Source organism: Hemibagrus wyckioides, linkage group LG21, assembly GCF_019097595.1.
Source record: "Hemibagrus wyckioides isolate EC202008001 linkage group LG21, SWU_Hwy_1.0, whole genome shotgun sequence".
NCBI classification, from domain to species: domain Eukaryota; kingdom Metazoa; phylum Chordata; class Actinopteri; order Siluriformes; family Bagridae; genus Hemibagrus; species Hemibagrus wyckioides.
The window spans coordinates 2,112,389-2,139,459 of record NC_080730.1 but is presented as its reverse complement, the minus strand read 5'-3'; the positions used below and the strand labels follow the sequence as shown (position 1 = coordinate 2,139,459).

At 38.9% G+C, this 27,071-nt stretch overlaps 1 protein-coding gene across 3 annotated transcripts in view; it reads left to right on the top strand.

Moving 5' to 3' along the window:
- Positions 1-27,071, top strand: part of pax7a (paired box 7a) — a 59,821-nt gene that overhangs the window by 11,538 nt on the left and 21,212 nt on the right. For all 3 annotated transcript variants that reach the window (XM_058374260.1, XM_058374261.1, XM_058374259.1), the window contains exon 5: positions 19,425-19,624. In XM_058374260.1, coding sequence (XP_058230243.1) covers positions 19,425-19,624 — 200 coding nt within the window. The remainder of the gene's footprint in view (positions 1-19,424; positions 19,625-27,071) is intronic.

Below are 27,071 nucleotides of genomic sequence, written 5' to 3'. Positions count from 1 at the left end.
GGAATGAGCAAGGAAACTTCAAACAAATCCATCTCGAATAGTGTGTGTGTGTGTGTGTGCGCGCGCGCGTGCGTGTGTGTGTGTGTGTGTGTGTGAGGGCGAGATTTAGCGAAAGTATGGCGAAGTTATTTAGCTATTAATAACATTTTTTCCTCGGGCGCGTGGAGAGTCACACCATGCGCACTTTTCGCGCAGATGAAATTGAGGGAAACCCAAATGTTGGGCAGAGATAACACCGAGCATCACAGTCTGGACCCTGGCGCTGCATTCACTGCATTAAACTCGGATTAACCTCCCCTTTCACCCCTTTCACCCTTTCACAACTCATCTCATCATGGAATTTACATCGCATGCATTTCTACAAACTATATGGAAAATACAAACAATAACAACAACAACTATTATTATTGTTTACTATTATTATTATTATTATTATTTACTATTATTATTATTATTACGATTACTATTATTATTATTATTACTATTATTATTATTATTATTATTATTATTATTATTATTATTATTGCTCATCGTTTTGTTTTTCCATTCAGCTCGCCATAATTGGCCACGGACGCCTCTCCAGTGCGCATGAGCAATGTGCGCATTTTTCAGACATTTGTGGTACTTAAGAGTCACGAAATGCTATTTTAACCATTTCACAGGATGGCTTAATAAATTGAGCAGATCTCACACCACAATAAAAGTACACTCGAGCCATTGTTGCTCAACAGGGCGGGAGTGAAACGGTTCTCTCCGCAATTTAACCCGCTTTAAATCCGCTTATAAAGACGCCTTTAATTCCTGGAACCAATTAAATTTTCCCCGAACCAATACCAAGTGACCAGCAAAGCAATATAGCTTATAGGGAAACGCATGAAGAGCTCAAATCATAAATTATAGACCGCATCTTATTTCCTTTTAATAAACTGATATGCAGTGATATGATTTCAAAAGGTAATAATAATAATAATAATAATAATAATAATAATAATAACAAAGGTCATTATAATATAAGATTTATAGCCGGTTACTGATTTCAGATTTAATTGATATTTTAGCTTATTAGCAAACAAATCTAAATATTGTTTGACGTCATTTTTTAACAGATGAGTGGTTTTACAATTTTTATATTTTAGGCACTAATTGAGACATTCATATATATATATTATTTGTGGCTCATCAGAAAAATCGGCGAGAGAAACGCAATAAAAGCAGAGCAACAGTGGCTTTGACAAGATCATCAATTTTCCATATCTGTGTAGATGCTCAGGAACATAACATTTCCCTGTGTTATTATAATGATTTAATTATATATTCAAAATCCGTCTGTTAAAGGGATTTTTTACACACAGTAACTAGCCGTGTTTGTGGTTAATGTCCATCAAACGCCTGATGAAGTCTCTCTAGATGAGTTTTTATTAGACATGTTTATGGCGGTATGTGTCGATTAATTCCCCCGTGAGTGTGTTTAGAGTGTGAGGCGGTGTGTGTGTGTGTGTTTAGCGGCTTCCGAGTGTGTTAATGGTCCTGGAGGATCAGTGTGTGCAATTGATTTTGACATGCGCAGATTGTCTAATCTAGTGTGTGAGAGCTGCAGTGAAGAGGAATCCTGGATGACTTTTTCCTCTGACATTCAATATTCGGCAGAAGAGCAGCATCAGCATCCGAGAGGTTCAAATAATGTATTATTAGGTTTATTTAGTGATCTTAGTTTAGTAGTTTAGTTTATAATGATGTACTTTGTAATAAATAATAGGTTTGGTAATGAAAACGCTTTCGCCATCAACCTAATGGACAATACTGAATTACAGTCTTTATATCTGTAGCTTTATTTAAAACTGTAAAAAACAAAAAAAAAATCTTTTAATTTTTTAAGACATTATTTAAACACTGAAGATTTTGGTGATGCTCTCACAGCAGATGTTTATAAAATGTTTATGAAAATGATATACCAGGGTCAAGCGGAACAGTTCTCCTGATCAGACTGAGAGACTTTTAATATAGAACTTTAACAATAACGCTTTGTAGTAGATATGTTGTTGATAGATTGTACATACAAATAATTTCTAATAATAATAATAATAATAATAATAATAATAATAATAATATAATTGACATGTGATTATGTGATCACGTGAAACGAAAAAAAGTAAAGGTGCATTTCCTCCTGAAAAATGCTGGTGATATCACGTGACTAGCACGTGTTCACGTGAAAACTCCACATGCTCAATTCTAACTAATAATCGTCTTGACAATAATTTGGGAAAAAATGAGATGTGACGTGTCTAAGAGGCACGGCGTGACCCCCGTGATTATTTACATATGACGTTCCTGCCCCCTTTCTGTAAATACTGCTTATTATTATTGTTGTTGTTGTTATTATTATTATTATTATTATTATTATTATTATTATTATTATTATTATATGATTTCTTAACCCTGCTGTAAAAACGCCGTGGACAAAAAGCTAACTACAGAGGCGTTGTGAGCCGTAATAACGTGACATAAAGCCCTTTACTGAGTGTTAGTGTGTTAGTGGGCGGATTGAAGTGCTTATGGCATTTACACACATTAGTGCTCAGCAGCAAGAAGGGTGTTAGGAGGTGTGTTGACTTTATGACTAGAGAGAGAGAGAGAGAGAGAGAGAGAGAGAGAGAGAGAGAGAGGTGATCTGTGGCCAGCATGTGGCCATCCTAAACTAATTGGGTATGAAATTAATTATAGGGTGGAAGTGCCTTTAAGACCTTAAAGTTTTCACACATTTTAAAGGTGTAACAGCGGATTAATGGCTTATAGCCAGCATTAAAAAAATTACCGCTGCTCGAAAATTTATACTGCCTCTTAAAGTGTGTCAGGAACATTTAATAAAATAACAAACTCAAAAAAGTACAAGCAAATAATGATTTTGAAAAAATCACAGTTAATAATAATAATAATAATAATAATAATAATAATAATAATAATAACAATAATATAATTGTTATTTTTATTATTGTTATTAATGTTAATATTAATAATAATATCCAGTTTTATCAGGATTTCTGGAGTGATTTTGAATCCTAAAGACACAATTTATCAAAATATCTATAAAAATAAATAAATTAAAAAATGAATAAATAAAAAAATATAATAATATAAAAATTGTATTTGTAAATTAGCCCCCAAATGTTCCAGGACTTTATTAGAAATAACTAATAAAATAAAATGTCATTTATATTTTCTAATCCTTAAAATATATACAAATTTCAAAAAGTTTTCCTAGTGGAAATTTATTTAAAAAATAATTCTACATAAATAATGAAAGGCAGTTCAGTTTTTTATTTAAAAAATTAATTCTAAATAAATAATGAAATGCAGTTTTTTTGTGACGTAAATCTACTTTTCTCTCTCTTGCTCTGCTCTGAATGCGAAGGACGCTTCTCCTCTTCATTGTGTGTGTTTTTATTATTTGCACCCTGCTCTCTTAGACTTTGTGTGTTTCTCTTTCACTCTGTGAATAAAGATATCGAGGAGAGCTGGAATCATTGAATCATCCTCTGTGCTGCTTGAATGGAGTGAAAATTCAATTGTCTTCTTCCTCCTTTTTTTTTAATGAAAAGCATTTTGTTCTGTAATTGAATGCTGCCTCTTTTTGTTCTTGTGTCGGGTCTGAGACCTCTCTGAAGTCTGACAGGCTCCTCTCCGCATTGTCCGACAAACTGCTACGGCAAAAAAAAAGGGGGGGAGAGAGAGAGAAAGAAAGAAAGTGAGAAAGAAAGAGAGAAAGAAAAAAAAGAAGGGAGGAGGGGAAGGAAAAAAAGGAGCCCTCTGTTACTTTGTGTCTTCAGACTCAGTGCACTATTCAGACGAGTTGATGAACTCCTTCAAAAAGTTTATTAAGGCGAGGAAGACAATGCGGACTGAAGGCCGCGGCCCAGCGAGCAGACAGTTTATAAACTAGAGGCCATTGTGGCACAAAGGCAGATGCATGAATACTTTTGAATGGAGGCTTCAAACTGACACGATCGGGCTGGACAGCAACACGTTAAAGAGAGAGAGAGAGAGAGAGAGAGAGTGCAGAGTGTATCAGTGTTAGATGAATCTGCTCTTTCACACCGGTCCAGACAGTCCACTCTGATCAGGTTTGATAGCTGTAGTGCTGGACGCAGGGTTCACTTTAGTGCTTTTCTTAATTCTGTTCATTTTTTTCTGCTTTTTTTAATGTTTTCACCTCGAGTCACGGATTTATAATCGAGTTAACTCTCCTAAAACTGACTAAATAAAAAGCATCAACTAAAAATGGTACTAAATATTATATCAGAAATATTTTAGGGGCAAATTCTAGATTTTATACTTTAGTCCCTATCTCTCTCCATCTCTCTCTCCCTCTCTCTCTGTCTCTCTCTCTCTCTCTCTCTCTCTCTCTCTTTTAGCAAATAGTGAAATTGTGCAGGGATACTCATATAAAGTTGTATGTTTACATGAAATACACACATTTCCACATTTATACACAGACGTGAGAAACAATAAAATAACCAAAAACACTATCTCTCTTTCTGTCTGTGTGGAGTGTCATGTACTAACATCTATCTATCTATCTATCTATCTATCTATCTATCTATCTATCTATCTATCTATCTATCTATCTATCTATCTATCTATCTATCTATCTATCTGTATGTCTGTCTGTCTCTTTCCCTGTTCTCTCTCTCTCTCTCTCTCTCTCTCTGTCTCTCCCTCTCTCTCACTCTCTGTCTCTCTCTATCTCTCTCTCTCCCTCTCTCTCTCTCTCTCTCTCTCTCTCTCTATCTCTCTCTCTCTGTCTCTCTCTCTCCCTCTCTCTCTCTCTCTCTCTCACTCTCTGTCTCTCTCTCTATCTCTCTCTCTCCCTCTCTCTCTCTCTCTCTCTCCCTCCCTCTCTCTCTCTCTCTCTCTCTCTCTCTCTCTCTATCTCTCTCTCTCTCTCTCTCTCTTTTATGACCCATCTTCTCCAAATCTAACTGTGTGTAAGGGTTCTGTGAAAAGTGATGATGTTGTGTGTTGGTTTTATCTCTCCTCACCCTGGCTGGTGTCCACATTAGCAACACAATTGTCTCCCAGGAGCAGAACCCCATCACACACACACACACACACACACACATTGTGAATGTGGGGAGGGACGACCCAAAGTGAGGGAGATTACGCGCAGAGGCAGCTATTAGCAGGGATAAAGCTCCTCTAAACAAACAAGTTAAAAGTAGCAGACGATGAAAAGATCAATAATGCTTCAGTTAAAGAAGCGGAGCTCTCATGGCTCTCGTCTTTCTTCTTGATCGTCTCTTTCTGCTTTAATATCTCAAGCCGCTTCAAGCTGTCTGTGTCAGCAATCCAATTTAGGCTTGGCTCACTTCAGCTAGTCGTGTTCCTCATGAGCCGGGCTCGGCGCGGGCCGTGTGATGGAACCAGCGCCTTAAGAACAGGAGTGTTGAGATGGGACAGAATCGATAGGGCTTCGGGATCACGTCTTCCCTTTCATTAGACAAAACCTTTTTCCTGAACAGGAGAGAAGAGACCGTGGTAAAGGAAAAGACATTTGTCACTTTGTCTTGACGAGAGAAAATGACGCCTCTAAAGGCCATTTCTGCTCCAATCCATCTCCTGACCGTGCCTCCGGACAGGATGAGGGTCCTCTGCATCGGAAATGAATTCCCAAAGGGGTTTTGACTCCCTGATATATATTTTGATCTTCGAGTGGAGGCAATTCCGATTAAATTGGATCTTTTAGAGTTGATTTCTTGTCACACACTCGAAGCAGCTCTCAGAAAGCGAGCAGAAAGCGAAGGGCCTCTTGTTTCAGGGGTTTGTGTGAAGCGTGCATCCTGTCGAGTGTTTTCATCGCAGTGTTTTTTTGTATTTGTTGCCTTTTGGGTGTGAATGTTATTGCTTTTTTCTTTCTTCTAATTACTTTCATCCTCATTAAGCCGTGGTTTATTTTCCCCACTTCATTCTGCTTCAGGAGTGGTGTCGTTTCTGTTGTTTGACACGTCACTGTACAGAAGCATGTCTTAGAAACTACTTTATCATCTCCCCTGAAAACCCTTTCATTATACACAGCGCTGTGAAACACAGATAACTCCCTGAAACAGCGCAGCGTCTCACCAGCAGCTCAGGTTTCTTTACTTTCTAGTGTTTAAACGGAATGGAGTTTCTCAGCTAACAGAAAGAAAGCATCCATTAAAATGCATTAAAAACACATCTCAAGCCACGAGATACACAGAGAGCACTTAAATCACCATATTCTGTCACGCTCTCCTGTTTCAGTCTTAGAAAATATGGAACATTTTCATAGCATTTTTCAGGCAGCTTTATTAAAGTATGCACCTTCAGAAAGTCTAGAAATTAAGTGCTTATCGTATAGTTAGCTGAGCTTTTATTGCAAATTTGCAATACGTTTGCTGCAAATTTCCCCATTGTGGGATGGATTATCTTATCTTTTAGTGTCTTATGAATGCTTCTATTTTGTCTTTAAAATAAAAAAATACTTGTGCTATTATTATTATTAGTAGTAGTAGTAGTAATATTATTATTATTTATTATTATTATTATTATTATTATTATTATTATTATTATTATTAAAGGAATTTCAGAATTAAAAAAGCACTGAAAAATAATTTTATTTCAATTTTTTAGCAGGCAAATAATGTTTTTTTTATTATTAATTTGTTGTTTTTTTATCATAAATAGTAATCAGTTTAAAATTGTTTTTATGATACATTTTTTGTCATGCTTCCTCTATATTAATCCTCCCAAATGAATAAAATAATTTTATTTATACACTAAATATAATTTTAGTTCAAAATATAAAGAGTTGAATTATTCAGCAAAATTCTGTGATAAAACTGCAGGATTTTCTATAATTATTTATTTTTATCTGTTTTTTGTTTTTTTTTGTATCTATATGTCTGATTCACACCATAACACACTCATTAGTGTAAAACGTCTTCTTGCTTCCTTCATGCTTGCTTGTGCTGAAATTTGCTTCAGTTAAAAAAGTAAATGTTGTAAAAAGTAATGATTTCTCTCCTGTTGTAAATTAATTTGTTGCTCATTATAACCAGGTAAGAAGATTAAGCTCTAATAGTAATTGGTAAAAGGGTTAAAAATGTTAAAATTGATGTTCTTGACTCTCTTCCCTTCTCCTGGTCGTGCTCGTTCAGAGATGACCCCACCTGCCCCATCCTCCTCGAAGTCTCCCCTGTAACACCGTCCTGTAAATGATTGAAACTTTTAGCCATGTCTGATTTTCACTGCCTGCCAGTCCTGACAGCTGGCACGGTCGGGCACGGCGTCCCGGATTATTTTCGAGCCGCTTGTTTACCAGCGAGCCGCAGTGGAAAAGACAACAGGAATTTCCCCTCTAATTTCATTACAATGGAGAAAAAACTGCCCCACATAATGGGCAACACTAATTAAGTTTGGAGCCGTTGCGTGTAGTCTGAACACTGATGAATTAGAGTCATTCACATCATGCTCGGCTGCTTTAAAATCACCATTAGCGCATGCTACTTAGGGCCATAACATCGCCCATTTTATGCTTCTGATCCCCTTCACAAGTGGAATCTTCATTATTTTCATTTAACGTCTGACCGTCCTCCTTCCTTCGGCCACACACACACACACACACACACACACACACACACACACACACTGGGACAATAAATATGTTTTTTCCGAGTGTTGCAAATCAGAGAGGTGTGAATTTTTTGCTGTTTTTTTGCATGCAGGAAGTGTCTAGGTGTCCAGGTCTCTCTATACACCTTATATGTATATCATAATGCATTAAAAAAGATTATTTTTAGAAATCAGCGCTAGGTGCCATGATACCCATCCTACAGGATACCCTTAGATTTGGATGTTTCTCTTTTTTTTTAGTCTTTTTTTTCTGGCCTTTGCTGTCTTTCTTAATTCTTAATTGACGTTGCTGTGTCCGGTCAATCAGCGGGGAACCAACATCAGGAAAACATTTTTTTAAATCAAGATGGTAACCAAAAAAGGTGTTTTCACAATTATTCCATAGGAAAAAAAATACATTTTTGGTTCTTCAAGGAACCTTTCAGTAAAGGGTTTCTGGAAGAACCCATTTTATGTCATCTGTACAATCTTATAAGACCTGTAGAACATCTGTAGAACCTTTGTAGAACCATTTAAGGTGTGTTCTATGTGTGAGTGTAGTGCGAGTGTCAGAGTGGACGACCTCGAGACGAACACCGCTGGGAGAAACGTGTCGTTCATTATTCTCGGTGGTGCCAGGATCTATCACCTCAGGCTCCTTGATATAGATGGAGTGCGATTCTTTTGGGACATCATTTCAGGAAGAACCTTTACAAACCTGTTTGTTGCTTTAAAAACAATTTTAAGGAATGAAAACTTTTAAAACTTCCAAAAAGGTGGTGGTGGTGTTGGTGGTGGTGTGGAGGGATAATCCCACCCTTCAAGTCCTTCACGCTTTATATTCAGGCATGCCTGTCCCCTGGAGCTTGGGCACAGGGAGTCAATATGTCAGCGTTTATCGATACCCCACCAAGCTGCACGGCCCTGTCAGGGCCCTATTCAGGCTGTAATGGCCCCCTGGTGTGCGGCGTCTATGCCGGGCTAAAGCAACCGAGAGGCCCCGGGCCCGCTCTCCTCCGACCGCTCAGCGTCTTCACACACATGACAGGAACCATAAAAGAGCAGAGCCTCTGCCGCTTCTCTCACCCGCATTCTCTCTCTCTCTTTCTCTCTCTCTCGCTCTCTCTCTCTTCCTTTAAAACCTCCTCTTTTCTACCTCCTTTAAAGAAAAAGGTCTAATTGTTTGTTGTGGGAGCCAAAGATTATAGACCCTCCCCTCCCCTTTTTACTTTTTTTTTCTTCTCCTTTCTCTCTTGTCATTTCTAATGGATGAGAGTTTTATCCCGATGTCTGTGAATGCAAGAATTTCAGTAATTCGGTAAAGCTGATAAATGAGAGTGAGAATGGTTTTGACAACGAGGCAGCTGTCCTGAAGAGAGAACCATACACGAAAGCCCTATTCGGACAGGATTAGTTTTGATAGCGCTGGTGAGGTAATGTAATTATTACTGATCTATCTTTGGGATTTTAGTCCCGTCCTAGTCCATCATGTCAATCATTTTTTTCTGGAAATATCCCATACTTTTCATCGTACAAATTCACTTGTAGAAATAACTCGTCTGTGCAATTTGTCTGGTGTAGATTCTGTTATATCCCGCTGGAACAGTGAGCTTCCTTACTTTTTTTAGTATTTTACACTCCAGGAAGCGGTCAGTCTGTTTCCCACTGAAACCAAGTCCAAGTTTTAAACAAAGAACTATAAAATATAAATGATTTTTAAAAAGCATGTTCCAAAGTCATGTCAGTATTAATTACGTCACCGATTCCCAGGGACAGTAAGAGTCACAGTGATTAAGGCACCGGCTACTAATAAGAAGGTGGTGAGTTTAAATCCCTGCCATTGATCCCAGTCCATGCTGATGTTCAAAACTCAATCAATATCAGGAATCCAACTCCTTCCACTAATCCCAATTCCTGCCACTGATCCCAATCCTTTACACTGATCCCAATATCTTCTACTGATTCCAATCCTGTCCAGTGATTCCAATACTTTCCACTGATCCCAATCCTTTCCACTGATCCCAATCCACACTCTGTGATTTATACAGAGATCTCTTATCCTGAGCAAATTGATCATGATTCCAGTAGACAACCCTCCAGTGTTATTCTGGACACCTAATCCCGTCCGAGTAGAGTTTCTGACTTCATGTTTTCTCTGTTTCTGCTTGTTTAAGTGCAGTGTGGATTAAAGTCCTTCTGAATCACTGGTGTGCGAGGAACACTTCAGTGGCCCTTTGAGTCGGTGTATCTAAGCATCCGGTCCACTCTGAGCTGCAGAAAAGCTACTGAATGGATGAATGGATGAACCTCAGTGGGAGTTGTATTGGGATAAAAAGTCGGGAAATACAGAGACGCTGGCAGTCAATATACATTTACACCAAAATCTACTGTAGTGTAGAAAGCAGTCAGGCTAGTGTTCTTTCTTTCTTTCTTTCTTTCTTTCTTTCTTTCTTTCTTTCTTTCTTTCTTTCTTTCTTTCTTTCTTTCTTTCTTTCTTTCTTTCTTTCTTTCTTTCTTTCTTTCTTTCTTTCTTTCTTTCTTTCTGTACAGTCATATTGCTACAAGTTTGAGGCACATTTCTTTCTATAGATGTAGTATGTTTAGGCTTAACCGTGTTTGTCCTTTTAAACCCTTTTAAAATCCTGTTTTAAAAAATGCTAATTCTTCTCTTGTCAGATTTTTGATCTCACCACTGATTCCCCTCAAGTCCTCCTCCTCTAACTTCTTCTTCTTCTTCCTCTTCTTCTTCTTCTTCTTCTTCTTCTTCTTCTTCTTCTTATTCTTCTTCTTCTTCTTCTTCTTCTTCTTCTTCTTCTTCTTCTTCTTTTTCTTCTTCCTCCTCCATGGGCACAGCAGTATCTGAGTTTTATCTATGAGAGACGTGTGTTTATATTCAGGCTGTGAGCCAGAGAGATATGCAAGAGAAGCAGATGGACGTCAGAGATAGTAAATCAGATCAGATGTCTCGTTTCGGGATCTGTTTGTGTAATGAAGGCGTTCTTCTGCGACTGACAAAAAGCGTGACTGAACCAACAAGTCGCACAATGGCAGGCACCAAATAAACATGTAAACCAAACAAATAAAGATGGGAAAAGATTAATTTTGCGCTGTTATTTTGGTCCCGTGATTACGGAGGTGGGAGAGCGGCGGCGGCGGCAGCAGTGGTGGTTGTGGTGGTGGTGGTTGTCATTTACAATCAACTGGTGTCATCCGCTGCTTCGTGTCTCGTCCCTGCAAAATAGCGTGTGTGAGGACCTGTTTGTAATTATCCTGGAACTAATGTGCTTTTCAAAATGAGCCATTATGAGCTAATGCCTCACTGCAAGGAAAAAAAAGAAGCCCCGTCTGTTTTTTTGTCCCTCTGTCTTGGGTAGTTTGCGAGGTAGCTACAGCTGATATCGAGGCCATTGGTTACGGTATTAAAATAAGGCTCCATGGAATCTTGCCGTAATGTCGAGCTAATGCTGATTCAAAGGCAGGCGTCGCAGACGAGGCTCGAGCCGCCTCTACCGCCCTCTCACCATGTCATGGAAGCCTTTCATCATCATTTATCCCTGACTAATTCACAGGATTTTGGGTGATGGTGAAATCTGCACTTCTACCTCCAGTGTCCTATTCAATTGTCTCGTTTTCCCCCTAAACAGCGATCTTTAACTCTCCTTTTTCGAGTTTGGATGCTGTTAAATTGTATTAAACTCAATTCTGCAATTAGATTTATTTCTGGTGGCTGATGCAAGGCGAGATTAAGGTTGATATTTGCGCTATCATGCCCTGTGCAGTAGTGTGGCGGTAGCGTTTTTGCCCCTGTAGCCTTGAGAATGGCTCACATGCTAGAAATTGGTGATGTGTTAAACGACTGAAGTATTGAAGTAATTACTGAAAAGGTGGACGCTCCATTTCAACTGATTAAAAAACATCTAGAAGTGTTGATATGGTGAAATTTTCTGGGAGGACGTGGAGATTTATTGAACATTCGTGGAAGTCTCGAGACTGGAGACTGGAGTCTCCAGTGTAAACACAGCATTCTAACAGCCTGATGTATTTAGATCAGATGGTGGTGAGTTTAAATCCCTGCCATTGATCCCAGTCCCTGTTACTAATCCCAATCCCTGCTGATATTCCTATTCCCTGCCACCTAACTCAATACCTACCAGGCCATTAATCTCAAACCTTGCAAATAATCCCAATTCCTGCCAGTGTTCCCAATCCTTTTCAACTGATCCCAATCCTTTCCAGTGATCCCAATCCTTTCCAGTGATCCCAATCCTTTCCAATGATCCCAATCCGTACCAGCAACCCAGTCCCTGCAACTGTTTCCAATCCCTCACACTTAATAATTCCAAACACTTTGGATAAAAATATCTCAAATAAGATAAATGTAAATGAAGTAATTGTTCCTACATCCAATTTATGGTCATGTGACCTAGCAATGGTCAAGCTTCCTACAAGTGTTTAGCGTCAGATTTATATAGAGATCTCTTATCCTGAGCAAACTGATCATGATTCCAAAATGCGACCAGTCAGTGTTGTTATAACTGAGTTTTGTGTCTTAGATAATGGACGCAAATATCATCATCTGCTTTTGTTAACTCGAGGTAAACACTGCCTCATTTAGAAGGCGTAGATTCCTCATTTCCTCACTTCGCAGTCTGAATGGAAAGCTGCGGTGGTTCTTTTCTGGATAATTTGCTGTGTAATGAGACCTGAACAGTTTAACATGTAGTATTTTTATACGTACGTAACCTCTGAGAAAAGGTTAGACTATTTTTCCTGAAGTGAGCATTTATCCCCGGCGCATGCCTTCATCTGTGGACATGAACCTCACCGCTGGAATGTCTTTTTATGAAGTGTCCAGCTGTGAGGTGGAGTTGATCAAGGCTCTATTACCTCACATTTACTCAGGACCGCCGCTGCAAAAAGGCCCCTTGAGAGAAGGGCTGAGAGACGGGGAATGAAAGGGTGACAGGGAGGTCGGAGGAGGAGTTTGGAGACGTGTGATGGATATCCCATCTGTCTGGAGTCAGGACTTGTGCACGGGTTTGAACAGGAGCTCTGCGGCCGTGCTGGACGAGATTAATAAACCTCATGCTGGTTTAGTTGCTTTCTAAGTTACTGTGTTTGTCATTAAGAACAGCAATGATGGTGAGGTTTATCATTTTAACAAAAGTAAAGACATTGCTGTAGAAAGGAGGAGGAGTTTGTATTTTTTAGTTGAAAGTTACTGAATATCTGGATTTAAATGGAGAAATTTGATTTAAAGAGTGCAGTGGTAATGTTTTAGTCCTTTGTTTCAGTCAGGTATCTGGATGACATTTTTTACTCCTCATGACACATTTTTTGCTAGTGTTTTGCTTTCCTTATAATAACCCTTACAGTATACTATAGTGTAGTATAGTATCGTATAGTATAGCACAGAATAGTATAGTGTAGTACAGTATAGTATAGTATAGTATAGTATAGTATAGTATAGTATAGTATAGTATAGTATAGTATAGTATAGTATAGCACAGAATAGTATAGTGTAGTACAGTATAGTATAGTATAGTATAGTATAGTGTAGTATAGTATAGTATAGTATAGTATAGTATAGCACAGTATAGTATAGTGTAGTATAGTATAGTATAGTATAGCACAGTATAGTATAGTGTAGTATAGTATCGTATAGCATAGCACAGTACAGTATAGTATAGTGTAGTATAGTATTGTATAGCATAGCACAGTACAGTATAGTATAGTATAGCACAGTATAGTATTTTGTAGTATAGTATAGTGTAGTATAGTATAGCACAATATAGTATAGTTTAATGTAGTATAGTATAGTATAGCATAGTATAGCACAATATAGTATAGTATAGCATAGTGTAATGTAGTATAGTATAGTATAGTATAGCACAGTATAGTATAGTATAGTATAGCACAGTATAGTATAGTATAGTATAGTATAGTATAGTATAGTATAGCACAGTATAGTATAGTATAGTATAGCATAGCACAGTATAGTATAGTATTGTATAGTGTAGTATAGCACAATATAATGTAGTATAGCATAGTATAGTATAGTATAGCACAATATAGTGTAGTATAGCACAATATAGTGTAGTATAGTATAGCATAGTATAGTATAGCATAGTATAGTATAGTATACTATAGTATAGTATAGTATTGTATAATGTAGTATAGCACAGTACAGTGTAGTATAGTATAGTATAGTATAGTATTGTATAATGTAGTATAGCACAGTATAGTATAGTATTGTATAGTGTAGTATAGCACAATATAGTGTAGTGTAGTATAGTATAGTATAGTATAGTATAGTATAGTATACTATAGAATAGTATAGTATAGTATAATGTAGTATAGCACAGTACAGTGTAGTATAGTATAGTATAGTATTGTATTGTATAATGTAGTATAGCACAGTATAGTATAGTATTGTATAGTGTAGTATAGCACAATATAGTGTAGTATAGTATAGTATAGTATAGCACAATATAGTGTAGTATAGCATAGCATAGTATAGTATAGTATTGTATAGTGTAGTATAGCACAATATAGTGTAGTATAGCATAGCATAGTATAGTATAGTATTGTATAGTGTAGTATAGCACAATATAGTGTAGTATAGCATAGCATAGTATAGTATAGTATTGTATAGTGTAGTATAGCACAATATAGTATAGTGTAGTATAGCACAATATAGTGTGGTATAGTATAGTATAGCACAGTATAGTATAGTATAGTGTAGTATAGCACAATATAGTGTAGTATAGCATAGTATAGTATAGTATACTATAGTATAGTATAGTATTGTATAATGTAGTATAGTATAGTATTGTATAGTGTAGTATAGCACAATATAGTGTAGTATAGTATAGTATAGTATAGTATAGTATAGTATAGTATAGTATAGTATAGTATAGTATACTATAGAATAGTATAGTATAGTATAATGTAGTATAGCACAGTACAGTGTAGTATAGTATAGTATAGTATAGTATAGTATTGTATTGTATAATGTAGTATAGCACAGTATAGTATAGTATTGTATAGTGTAGTATAGCACAATATAGTGTAGTATAGTATAGTATTGTATAGTGTAGTATAGCACAATATAGTGTAGTATAGTATAGTATAGTATAGTATAGTATAGTATAGTATACTATAGAATAGTATAGTATTGTATAATGTAGTATAGCACAGTATAGTATAGTATAGTATAGTGTAGTATAGCACAATATAGTGTAGTATAGCATAGTATAATGTAGTATAGCACAGTATAGTATAGTATAGTATAGTATAGTATTGTATAATGTAGTATAGCACAGTATAATATAGTATAGTATAGTATAGTATAGTATAGTATAGTATAATGTAGTATAGCACAGTATAATATAGTATTGTATAGTATAGTATAGTATAGTATAGTATAGTATAATGTAGTATAGCACAGTATAATATAGTATTGTATAGTATAGTATAGTATTGTATAATGTAGTATAGCACAGTATAGTATAGTATAGTATAGTATTGTATAATGTAGTATAGCACAGTATAATATAGTATAGTATAGTATAGTATAGTATAGTATAGTATAATGTAGTATAGCACAGTATAATATAGTATTGTATAGTATAGTATAGTATAGTATTGTATAATGTAGTATAGCACAGTATAATATAATATTGTATAGTGTAGTATAGCACAATATAGTGTAGTATAGCATAGTATAGTATAGTATAGTATTGTATAATGTAGTATAGCACAGTATAGTATAGTATTGTATAGTGTAGTATAGCACAATATAGTATAGTTCAGTACAATATTTTGAAAAAAGGTTATGGTTCTAGCTATACTCAGGTATAGTATAGTATAGTATAGAATACTGCAGTACATTATATTATAGTATACTGCAGTTTAGCATAGTATAGTACAGTATAGTAGAGCACCATGAAGTTGATTTTCCTCCTAATGTCAAATAGTTATATGTATACTCAAGTATAGTGTAGTATAGTGTAGTATAGTGTAGTGTATTGTAGAATAGTGATATAAACCTAATTACAAGCTTGGTACATACCAAAGATATTCAGTATTTTTTCCTTGCATTTGTTCGTTTTGAATGATTCCTGAATCACTGAATAGATTCATGTGAAACGATTCGTGGATCATTAGCAGTTTAAATGATCCCGCAGGAGAAGCCTGCTCTTAATTAATGGGAATATTCAATTCACTAAAACACTTCTTTGTCTTTGGCACAACTTTATCTCTCTGCACCTCTTATTGCTCCGTGAGGAGTTGCTGTCGAATGAGGCGTGACTCTAAAACTCGCCCAGACATCTGTTTTGCACCTGATTCAAGCCAAATTAAATTCCGCCTCACGTCAATATTTAGTTAAAGATGGCATTGGGCCCTGGAGGAAAACACCATCCTGGCTGCAGCACTGACTGAATGCAACATAATTAGACTTTAATTGCTTGATAAGTGAGCTGGCGTTTATCAATATCCCCACAACCTTCAAATGGAATTACAGCTCAGTCATTATGTGTGGGATTAATCGGGATGTACCTTATTGTTTTAAAACAGCGAGAAGTGTTTGTGCATCGACCTCGTCATCCGCTGGGATTCTACTTTTACTCGAGGTGATAATTAGCTGATATTTTATCGCAGCTGTCAGTAAACAAGGACTGACAAATGTATCCGAATGTCCTATGTGTTGGTTCAGATTTATGATTGTTGACTAGAAAATAGCGTGAGTCTTGATTACACCTGAATATGACATCATCATAGATTTTACTTCCACCTATAATGCATAAGAGACTATAACTGCCTTCTGTCCCATGATAAAACCCATCATCACAATCAGAGGATCTCACTGGGATAGACATCCTCTCTCTCTCTCTCTCTCTCTCTCTCTGTGCTCTATCAGCGCTAGTGTCTGCTTCATTACCATAATCCTTTGCTCTTTGTCAGGGAGGCGGCTGTTGACCTTCAGTCCTGGGCGTGTATATGAACTTCTCAGGAAATCCACACCACTAGGCTGCCTGCATGATCTTCCTCTTTTAAATCACTGATTTAATTCTAACACTGCAATGGAATATTTTGGCTGTTCTTTCTTTCCTGAAATTTCCTTCCCAGGATGTTGTAGCCATCTATGTTTAAAATAAATGAAGATCGAAGAACAAAAATTATGAATCCAAAAATAAAAAGAATTCCACTGCATTATGATTCAGCATGAGATATACACTCACTCTAACTGTGAGCCTGTTTACAATCTAACACTGATCTGAATCTGGATCTGAGTCTGTTTAGTAATCACTGATGCACATGCTGGTCAGTCAGGGTCAGGCCAAGAAAATGGAGCTGAAATGAATGATTTGAATCTAAAAAACACAGATTGTACGCAGAGCTCAGGGTGAAGACGCTAACATGCTGAGATCTTGAGAAAATTACCGTGGTGCAGAATCATGTGGCGTCTGAGAGGGAAAATACCACAGCAGTGCATAGCCATCACTCCTCCGTTTACCCCATGCTTCCCCCCTCACACACACACACACACGGGCGGCCGAGGTGACTTTGGCAAGTGATCTATGGCCCGCTGTGGTGAGCTCAAGTGTTGTCATGGTGCCTTAAAGGCAAAAAAAACCCCAACAACCTCTGTGCCACATTCTCATGAAAACCAACAAAGGGATATTCCCAGATATGTACGCATCCAAGTTTGTATGTTCAAGGGTATTTTTGCTGGAGTGCACTGGAAAAATCAATCTTTATTAAAAGATGGGAAAGACGCAGGAATTGATTTAATGAATGCGGACTCATGTCCTGCGGCCGCGTGTAATCCGTTGAGAATCATCGAGCTTCGGATCGGGGAGACAAAAAAAAAAGACGTTCGGGGAAGACTCCTCAAGTGGCCTGTAATGATAGTCTCCATATAATCCCATAATTCCTTGTTTAATTAAACTCCGGAGCTGGAATTGAGAACCAGCCAGTTTTTTTGGTTGTTCTTTTTTATTAACAGTTTTTTTTTTTGCCCTCAGTCTCGTTGTGAAATCTGGTACATGTCCAAAACATGCTTACACATGCACAGACAGACAGACAGACAGATACACACACACACACACACACACAGTTGGCACAAAGTGGTATTCCTGGCAGATGCTGAGGAACTGGGGGAAGCTGAGCGCTGAACTGAGAGCTGTGAGAGGAGAAAGCTGCTATGAAGTGGTCCAGGCTGCTGGAAGCCTTGCAGGAGACACACACACACACACACACACACACAGTCTGAAAAGGAGCTTTGCCATCTCCTGTCGCAGCTGTGGTATTGCGGGGGAAGGTGCTCAGATCCTCTCCATCTCTCTCTCTCTCTCTCTCTCTCTCTCATTCAATCCATCTTTTTTTCTTCTGAACATCTTTTTGCGCTTAGCGATGATGCAAGACCACAGAACCTGGAGCAACGCGTCAGTCTATGTTCCCGCACTCGTCAGAAAAAGCGGCATGAACGTTTTCTGTCATGAAGTTTCACCCACCTCTGTAGATATGCAGACAGAAATGCAGTGTGATGCAATTCTGGCAGATAAAAACACACTCTGTTTTCCGAGACGTAATATGGAAGCAAAATCTGAACTCTTGTTTGGGAAAAAAAAGGAGGCTAAATGTACAATTTGATGTAATATGTTTTGAACCCCAGCTCCGAACCACAAAGAGTGGTGGGGGAATTCAATGGCTCAGAAGTAATAGAGTATCAAACGTACTTATTTGAAGAGCTCGCCTCTGAGCGGCTAGCCTCGGGCCGCTGCGGAGAGAAAGAGAGAGACGCCGAACGGCAAGGTGTCCTGTGTAGATTACCATAACCCTCCCAGCGCTGTCCCCAGGCCTCCGGAGCTCAGTGGCAGGATTATGCTTCTGAAGACTCCACACATGAATAAAACCCGTACGAAGTGCAGCCTGGGCTCCGAGTGAAGATAACACAACATTAATACTGCTGTGATTGCACTCCCTCGGCTTTACACCGCCGGTTTTCTTTTTTTTTCTGTGATTTTTTTGTGTTTATTGTGTTTCCATTTTGTATACATGTCCATATTGGTGTATAAATTGCTGCGTGTATGTAAAGGCCTGTTTATCTTGCGGAGTTATTCGTTAGCTTTTTTTTTTGACGATGGAGACGTATTTAATAAAAGATTCCGTTGTCTTGAAAACAAACATTATTATAAAACACAGCCACAGCGTTGCTGGATCCTGATTGGTCAGAAGACGTTGATTAGTTTTCTATAAGACAGACAAGCATCACAAAATCACAGCTTTATATTAATATTAATGATCTTGTTTTGTTGTTTCTGTAGTAACAGCTTAGTCACACGAACATCAGGTGCTCAGAAAAAAAAAGGAAAAAACGTGTCGAATGGAAGGAGTCTCCAGTGTCAGCGCTTCAGGACAGACGAGTCCTTCCGCTTTACAGTGTAGAATATGAAGATTTTTGTGTATGAGAGAGAGATAAAGCGAGGCTGGTGAAGGGAAAGACAGCTTCGGTGACAACAGACGGAAAATTTAACTACAAATGGATAAAAAGTACAATGTGTGATCAAAATTGTAATCACTGGCTAACTGCTACACAAAATAGATCGATAGACGATTACACGTCTCATGATGACTCGAGAACAGACAGAGACGAGCAAATACCAGGCATAGCAAATAATAAAAATAATAATAATAATAATAGTAATAACAATACAGGTTCATTTATTTTGCCGTTTGTTTGATAGCTGCTTTCATTTGTCACTAAAGTGTCTGTATTTAAACCGAAGGTCATCGCACGGACGAGGGTTCGGACGTGGAGTCGGAGCCGGACCTGCCTCTGAAGAGGAAACAGAGACGCAGTCGCACCACCTTCACCGCCGAGCAGCTGGAGGAGCTGGAGAAAGCCTTCGAGAGGACACACTACCCCGACATCTACACGCGAGAGGAGCTGGCTCAGAGGACCAAACTCACTGAGGCTCGCGTACAGGTTAGACACACACACACACACACACACACACACACACTGGTTCTGGATAATCAAAGGTTTTTCAGCCTTGAAATCTTTCTGACGGGAAACAGAAAGATGCTGTAAGGATTCTGTAGATGTTTTAAGGTTTCCTCCATCAGATCATCTCAGGATCTTCAGGAGAATGACAGCGGAAAGAGAAATAGGTGTCCTTTTTGAGTAAATGTGAGCGATTTGGGATGTTTTTGATCACATGAGTAGGACGCATGCTAAAGGAGAATATTTACACGAAGACTTGCAGTCTCTACAGGCTAGATATTATGTATATGGTGTAGTTTCATGGTAATTGTAAGCAATCTGGATGAAACATGCATGAAGGTTCATATTTTTCATTTCAGTAATCAATCTGAAGTGAACAAACAGATAGAAAAGAATCAACACACATCAAATGTTAAGATGGAATAGTTTTTCCTTTAAATTTTTTTTCCAAACATATGAAAAGTCTTTGAGGAACCTGCAGAGGAACATGGACATGTTAAAGTTCTTCCAATCTCAATCCATGTCCAAAGTCCAATTCCTGAGATCTTCAGCGACACATTCGGGAGTTTGTTTGTTCTGTTTATTATCCGCAGGTGTCGTGTATATATTTATCCGTTCGAGCCTAGCTGCATTGACCCTCTGGGAACGTCTTTGTCAGATGTCCAGCCTGCTCGGAAAACTCGGAGCGTTGAGTCATGAGAGGATTCATGCTCGTTTATTACATCCCAGCCGATCCTGTGAGATGGATCTTGACAGCTTTTTGCCACCCCGTGGATTTTATGGAGGAGCAAAAAGCAAATACAGTAGAGTTATAGCAGCAGCTGCTGTCTCTGAGAGGATGAGCAGGGGGTAAAAGGACAGATGAGTAGAAGAGAAAGTGAGACAAAACACATTCCTGATGAGTTTCTCATCTCTTCTCTAGGCTTTCCATCTCCTCCCAGCACTTGAAAGACAGAGGGCCGCTTGTAAAAACTTCGACGTATCAGAGATCGCTCTCTCTCTCTCTGGAGACTTCGCTCTGTGCCCCACAACAACATTAATCAATCAAGCGCTTATAAAAATAAAAGAGGAAAAAAAAGAGGTGTTCTTGTGCTCCCTTTTCTTTCTTCTCTTTATCCCTGGCTCTCTTTGCCCTTGGTGGACCCTCGCTCCCTGCACTCTCGCTCCCTGTAGAAGGAGCACAGTAACGGATTTCACATATGTCTGAAGGATGCATGTGGACACGGCCGCTCCTCCGCTAGTGGGAGGATGAGCAGAGAATTATCCTACGCTTGTTTTTCACATTATTTGACACTTTAAAATGTCCTTCTAGACAAATATGAGCTCAGGGACCGAGGAACATCGACGGTGGATTCATCCTGGACATCTGTTATAATCTGACCGAAGACATACTGATGCAATAAACACTACAGCATGTGCAGAAAAAAATAATAATAATTCACATGGACAACTTTGTTCCTGTGATTTTGAATTATGGGACAAAACAGAAAGACGTATGACATGTAGAACCGATCGAACACCACGCTTTCCGGCGCTGTGGAACTCTGGATTCTGATTGGATAGAAGGAGACTCAGATGTAGCTCAGGGATCGCGATCAGAAAGAAAATGTTATTGAGGGTTTTATGGATTATTGTGGGTTCTTGGAATGTCACAAGGGCTCTATATGGAACGCTTTCTGATAGAGAAACACTAGAACATAGAGCTCTAGAAGAACTGGGTGATGGAACCCTTCAGAGATGTTTGCTTGTCCCTCTGTGGGAACCTGTTGAACTAAGAGAAACCCTTTCAGGAACCTGCCATTATGCAAATAACCTTTGAAGAACCCTTTTGTCTAAGCGCATGTGAAGGATGAGCTTAATTTCCTCTTTATATCTAGAACCTGTCAGGAAATTAACATTTAGCTCTTAGTATTTGGTTCAGGGGTTCTATAAAGGGACGTTAGCTAATTAAGGGTTCTACTCAGATCTCATTCTGATAGGGAAAATGGTTCTAAAGATTTTACATCATTCTCCAGATGCTAAGCAGGAACTTGTGGACATTCTACATGATTAAATGTAACTATAAACGATTAAAAACTATGATTTTTTTTGTTCTAATATAGACCCATGATTAGTTTTGGAGAATGTCTGTGGTAGAAGAGGACTAAAACACTTCAGTTGCTGGTGTTAATATAAATTCTGGAGCGTTGACGTCCCTCAGTGATGTTGATTAGTTTCCCTCAACACCGCACACGCTCATGTTTTCCTGCTTACTAAGCACGTGGAAGTGTGTTGGATTCAAAACATTCAAGAGAAACGATCATGATTATAAAGAAAACGATTGCACAAAAAGTGCTTTAGAATATTCTTCTCCCATCCTGGAGCCCGGAGCATAACCACGCTAAAAGATGTCATGTGAAGAGCCGAGGAATTCGTGTTTCGGCGCTATAAAATTTGTTAATGAAGTTTTCTCCTCCTAATCTAATTTCGAGCCACTTTGAAAATCTCCAAAGGTCATTTCAAACTCAATTTTCTTAAAAAGGTCACCCTGAGAAAGCCGCTCTGGTTTACCAAAGTAAATAACAGCCATCAGTCTTGAGTCTTGTTCAGCCACGGTCTGAGGGGAAGAGCCCCAGCCTGGACTCCGGGGTTTATTCTGGACGTCAGGAATTTTTTCTCTTCCTCGTGGTTTTCTCACTGGCTTGGATTTGGTCCATCTGCGTACATCGACTATCTTCTGGACTCATCACAGAGAATTCATTTCCGCTGACCGTCTTCAGAAAGAACGAGTGATGTGGACACATGTGAAGAGACGCTTCTGGAAGTCTGGCTTTACAGAGTTACACTTTATTCTGCACAAAAAGACATGAAGCAGCTGATGGAAGGGGAGAGATGTTTTTCTTATTTTTCTGTTTATTCCTTCTCCCAGTAGTAGACCATAGATACAGTTGGACTACTTAGAAGGTCCCATTATTTGCTGTTGTGTCTGTTGGTGGAAACTGATTAGATTTAATTCCACCTATTTGCTTCTTGTTGGCTGTGGAGTATTATTAAACTAACCCCCCAAAAAAAGGATCGATTTGGCGTAAAAAATGCCACCCTGGCAACCCTGATCCAAACTCTGCGCCGTGTTCATTGACTGCTCTTGTAATGTTTCTGGAAGGCATCAAGAACAAAAAATTTCACAAGTTTCTCAGTCCAGCACTGGGCACAAACTCAGGGCATTTGTTCTGTACTTGGCTCTGGCATGCTGGGTAATGGACAAGCATTTGGCAGCACTGCTGACCTTGCTCGTCCACAGCTGTGGAGACCCATCCAACAGATGTCAGTTTATTGGGGCTGAAGTTGAGGGCCGTGGGGTGAGGACGAGGCGGTGGAGAGGAGTCTTCAACACCACTCCATCATCTCAGGCATATCACCACCATGCCTCCTGCAGGCTCATGTTCATCTCCTTGACGTTCTCGAGCACATGCTGATGCTGAAGAGCAGCACCTCAGATTGTAGACATGACGTTACTCTCTGTATAATTAGTTCAATAATTAATAAACAATCCCAGACTGACAAGAAAAATCTCACTATTGCTAAGCAGAAACCCAATAATCTCGTTATTATTAGAAAACATCTCGTGATTATGAAAAAAGCCTCTGGTTTGTATGGAAATACCCTCCTGTACACGCAGTTTACAAATGGTCCAAATGTCACACATACGCTTCTGTATGTGAGCTAAATACAGAGCAGTTTATTTATATTCAACCCTTTTTACCCAGTACACTTATGTTCCAGTCCACTGGCAGAAATGGATTTCTGAGACGTTTTCAATCAGTGTAAAGTAATGAATGATGGTCAGGCTGTGAGTCTGATATGACTCTAAAACGAGTCTGTTGGCTTTCAGTGTGTTTTAGACAATTAACTGGTAGAAGATTAAATCTGAGCTGCTTTTTAGATGAACAAGCACTTGGAGAACATCTCAGAGAACAGAAATGGGTTTGATATCAACAGTTACTTTGAAGATACAAACATGTAGAAAAAATAACCTTTTTTTTGTTTGTTTTTTTGGCACTTTTCTATGAATATATCACCCCTAGTAGGCTAAAAACAGAAATCCTTCTGAAACACTACAAATTCTTAAAGTCCTGAGTGTCTACTTTCATATTAACCTCCACTGTGGAGTGAGACATGAGAAAGACACTCAATCATCAACATGGACACAACAAAAACTGGAGCATTTTTTGGCCTCTGGGGAAAAGAGTTAATGGTTTAGCCCAAAAACATCTCTCTGAAAATAAGGAACTTTCCGTTTGAATTAGTTTTTAGAATTAGTATCACTAGCAGTAATAGTAATAGGATCACTACATGTATGGAATGACAAGAATCACCTAGAGGAATTATAATTGAATATATCAAGTCCTCTTGACGGCTAGTCAGGCTGCTAGCATGTGAACTGACACTAACACAACTTCCAAACAATGTAAAGCTCGATTCCTGATGCCCCACAACCTCAGAGCTGTTAAACATCTCCGCTTAAACACTAAAAGCCATGAGATCTGACATCTGTGATAACCCTAGATCAATGCCTTCGCCATGAAGCAGAATCTCCGGTGTCAGATCTGCTTCCAGACCCGTCTCACGAGGCTCCTCATCCCATCCATCATCATCATGGACCCCTGCTGCACTTTTATCGCCCGGGTTGATAGATTGCGGGATCGGATCCGTATCAGTTCCATGCTGGCGTGACGTCTGTCCGGTCTCTCTGAGCAAAACGCCCGGCACTGAGCTGGAGATCTGACAGCCAGGAGGTTTCACAGAGACAGAGAGAGAGAGAGAGAGGGGGAAGCATGTTGCTTTGAAACGTTAGCCAGACGTAAAGACGCGTAGACGAAAGGCAAGGCTCAGAAGACGAAGAAGTTCCTGCTCGCCGTAAATCAACCCTTCTTTCATCGCTTTCTCATTTAATTTGCACTGACGTATATTTCACTTGAGTTTGCCGCCCAGCCTCCATCACACAGATTCTCTTTTCAGCGCTAATGAACACAGCGCATGACGCTATTATCGGTCGAATCTAATAAGCTATAAGCATCGCCTTTTTTTACGAAGCGTACAAATCAATTTGGCAAGAAGTTAGAACAGGGAGTTGTGCTAGTAGCAGTTGTGTCTCTATGCTAGCAGCTCTGCAGAGGACTTTTAAAAATGTTATTGCTTGTACTAGAAGCATTAACGCCGGGGAAAGAAGAAATTCAGCACGGCGCGCTAGTATTAGCGTGATCCGCTATGTGTAATAGCCGTATTGAGATGCGTCCAGGATTTATTACAGTAAGTTTCTCGTGCAGAAATCCCACCCAGCCCGACAGGCAAGCCCCGCTCCTCCGAGTCTGAGCTTATGTTCTATAAAAGAATAAATAGGATTTGGTGCAGATTGCAGACGAGCGAATTTGTTGCAGTGCATCTGTGTGAATGTTCCAACACTTTCTTATTATTAGAATTTAAATGACTTGCTTTCACTTGCTCTGTATTCTCTGATACTTATCACGTTAATCCCTCTGCATCCTCCCTGCGTTCACACTCACAGCTACGTTAATTAGCATAGTCCCGCTCTGCTTCTCTCTCTGTGTGTGTGTGTGTGTGTGTGTGTGTGTGTGTGTGATTGTAACCCAAAACCTGTGGAAAAATATTTAGCCGTGAGAAACTAGAAGAAGAGAGAAAGATTCTAGCTAAAGGGTTTCTCATACCTGGTCAAGATTAGCAGCAGAACTAATCTGGTTCTTGTGGGTGGGGCTAAGAGGCACTGCTGCCTGCTGATTGGCTACACGTCACCTGACATAACATGTACTACTGTATATACATAGTACACATTGGCAGGTAGGAAGAAACGACATGAGAGTGAAAACACGATAGCATGAGAGCTAGGAGAGAGAGAGAGAGGCGCAGGCAGACAGAGAGAGAGAGAGAGAGAGAGGCGCAGGCAGACAGAGAGAGAGAGAGAGAGAGAGAGACAGACAAAGAGACAGGCAGACAGACAGAGAGAGAGTTTCACATGATGCTCGCTCTACCTTTTACAAATTTATTAATTTTGTAAAAAAGATGTTAATTTAGCACAGGTATGATTAGTTTTTTCAGCAGAAAGAAATTGATATTGTTTCCTGTTCTTTTCCCATCAGATGAAACATCACTGAAAGTCACAAATGAATTCATTCAGAATAAAATAATTCACTTTTCCCGGCGGGAACTTCAACCAAAGTGGCGAAAATTTATTCTTTTATGCATAATTTTTAATGCGAAATTTATTCTATATACAGGTTACTTATTTATTATTCGGGAACTTGGACATAAACTAAGACAAATCTTTAGTTAGGATAAAAGTATTGGCACCCTGTGAAAGGAGAAAGCGTTATTTGGTGGCTGATGTGCTGCAGTGGCTGAGCTGCATTATTGAAGCTTTAGTGATTGCTGTGCTCAAGAAGCTTTTTCACCATTTAGTCAGTATTTAGAATTTTCACTTCTTTATGGTCGTGCCTAAAAAATTAAATCAGCGGTGTCTTGAAGGCGTTTGGTAATTTATGGCTGATTATGAACCATGAGTACGACAAAACTTGAGGAAACGAGGTAAATCTGGCCAATGAAAGCAGTCAAGTTTAAAAAGATTGAAAAAATGCAGTTCATAAATATTTGCTGTGTTTCAGTCGGTCATTTTGTCGCAGATGCTATAAGCAGGAAAACCAATGGTCAGTTCGTCCATGTCAGACCTGATAAAGGTGATGTTAATGATGAAGAAGAAGCTTTTCCTGCCATTGTCACTCTGAGCTGCTCTCGTGTCAGGATCCAGAGACCTAAACGTCGTCCTTCATAAGGCAGCAGCAGCTCATCAGTCTCAGCAGACAGGAAATGCTTATGAAGGATGAGACGAGTCTCTGTGGAGGAATTAGGCTGGATTGTGGGATGGAAGAAAAAAACTGGGACTGTCCAAGGTGACTTTGTGATCAGGTTCCAGAGCAGAGCTTCAAATCCAGCTGAGAACTGCAGCTGGTGTGGCCTGGGCCCAGCCGACACACACACACACACAGAGTTGTGTTTAGAGGCTTTTAGTGATTTCCTCACGTCTTCAGCGTTTGCACATGCTGACCTCAGAGAGTTGGGAGAATGGAGTGAATTTGAGTTAAACGACACACTTCAGTGATCACACACTTTATTCAAAGGGTTCAGGATTTTCTCCTGATTACAGAATCCATGTCGAGTGCAGGAACCTGAGCAGATAATCTTCTGTTTTAACACAAAAACAACCTAAAATAACATTTTTTTTTTTAAAGGAAAATACCAATCACAATCTTCTTCTTAAACCAGTTTAAGCCTCAGACCCAGGACCATGACTTCACACTGCGTTAGATGAAGAAGCCAGACAATTGCTCTGGAGTTGAAAGAGCGACAGGGTCAAGAGTAGGGTCCCCGGGGTCAAAAG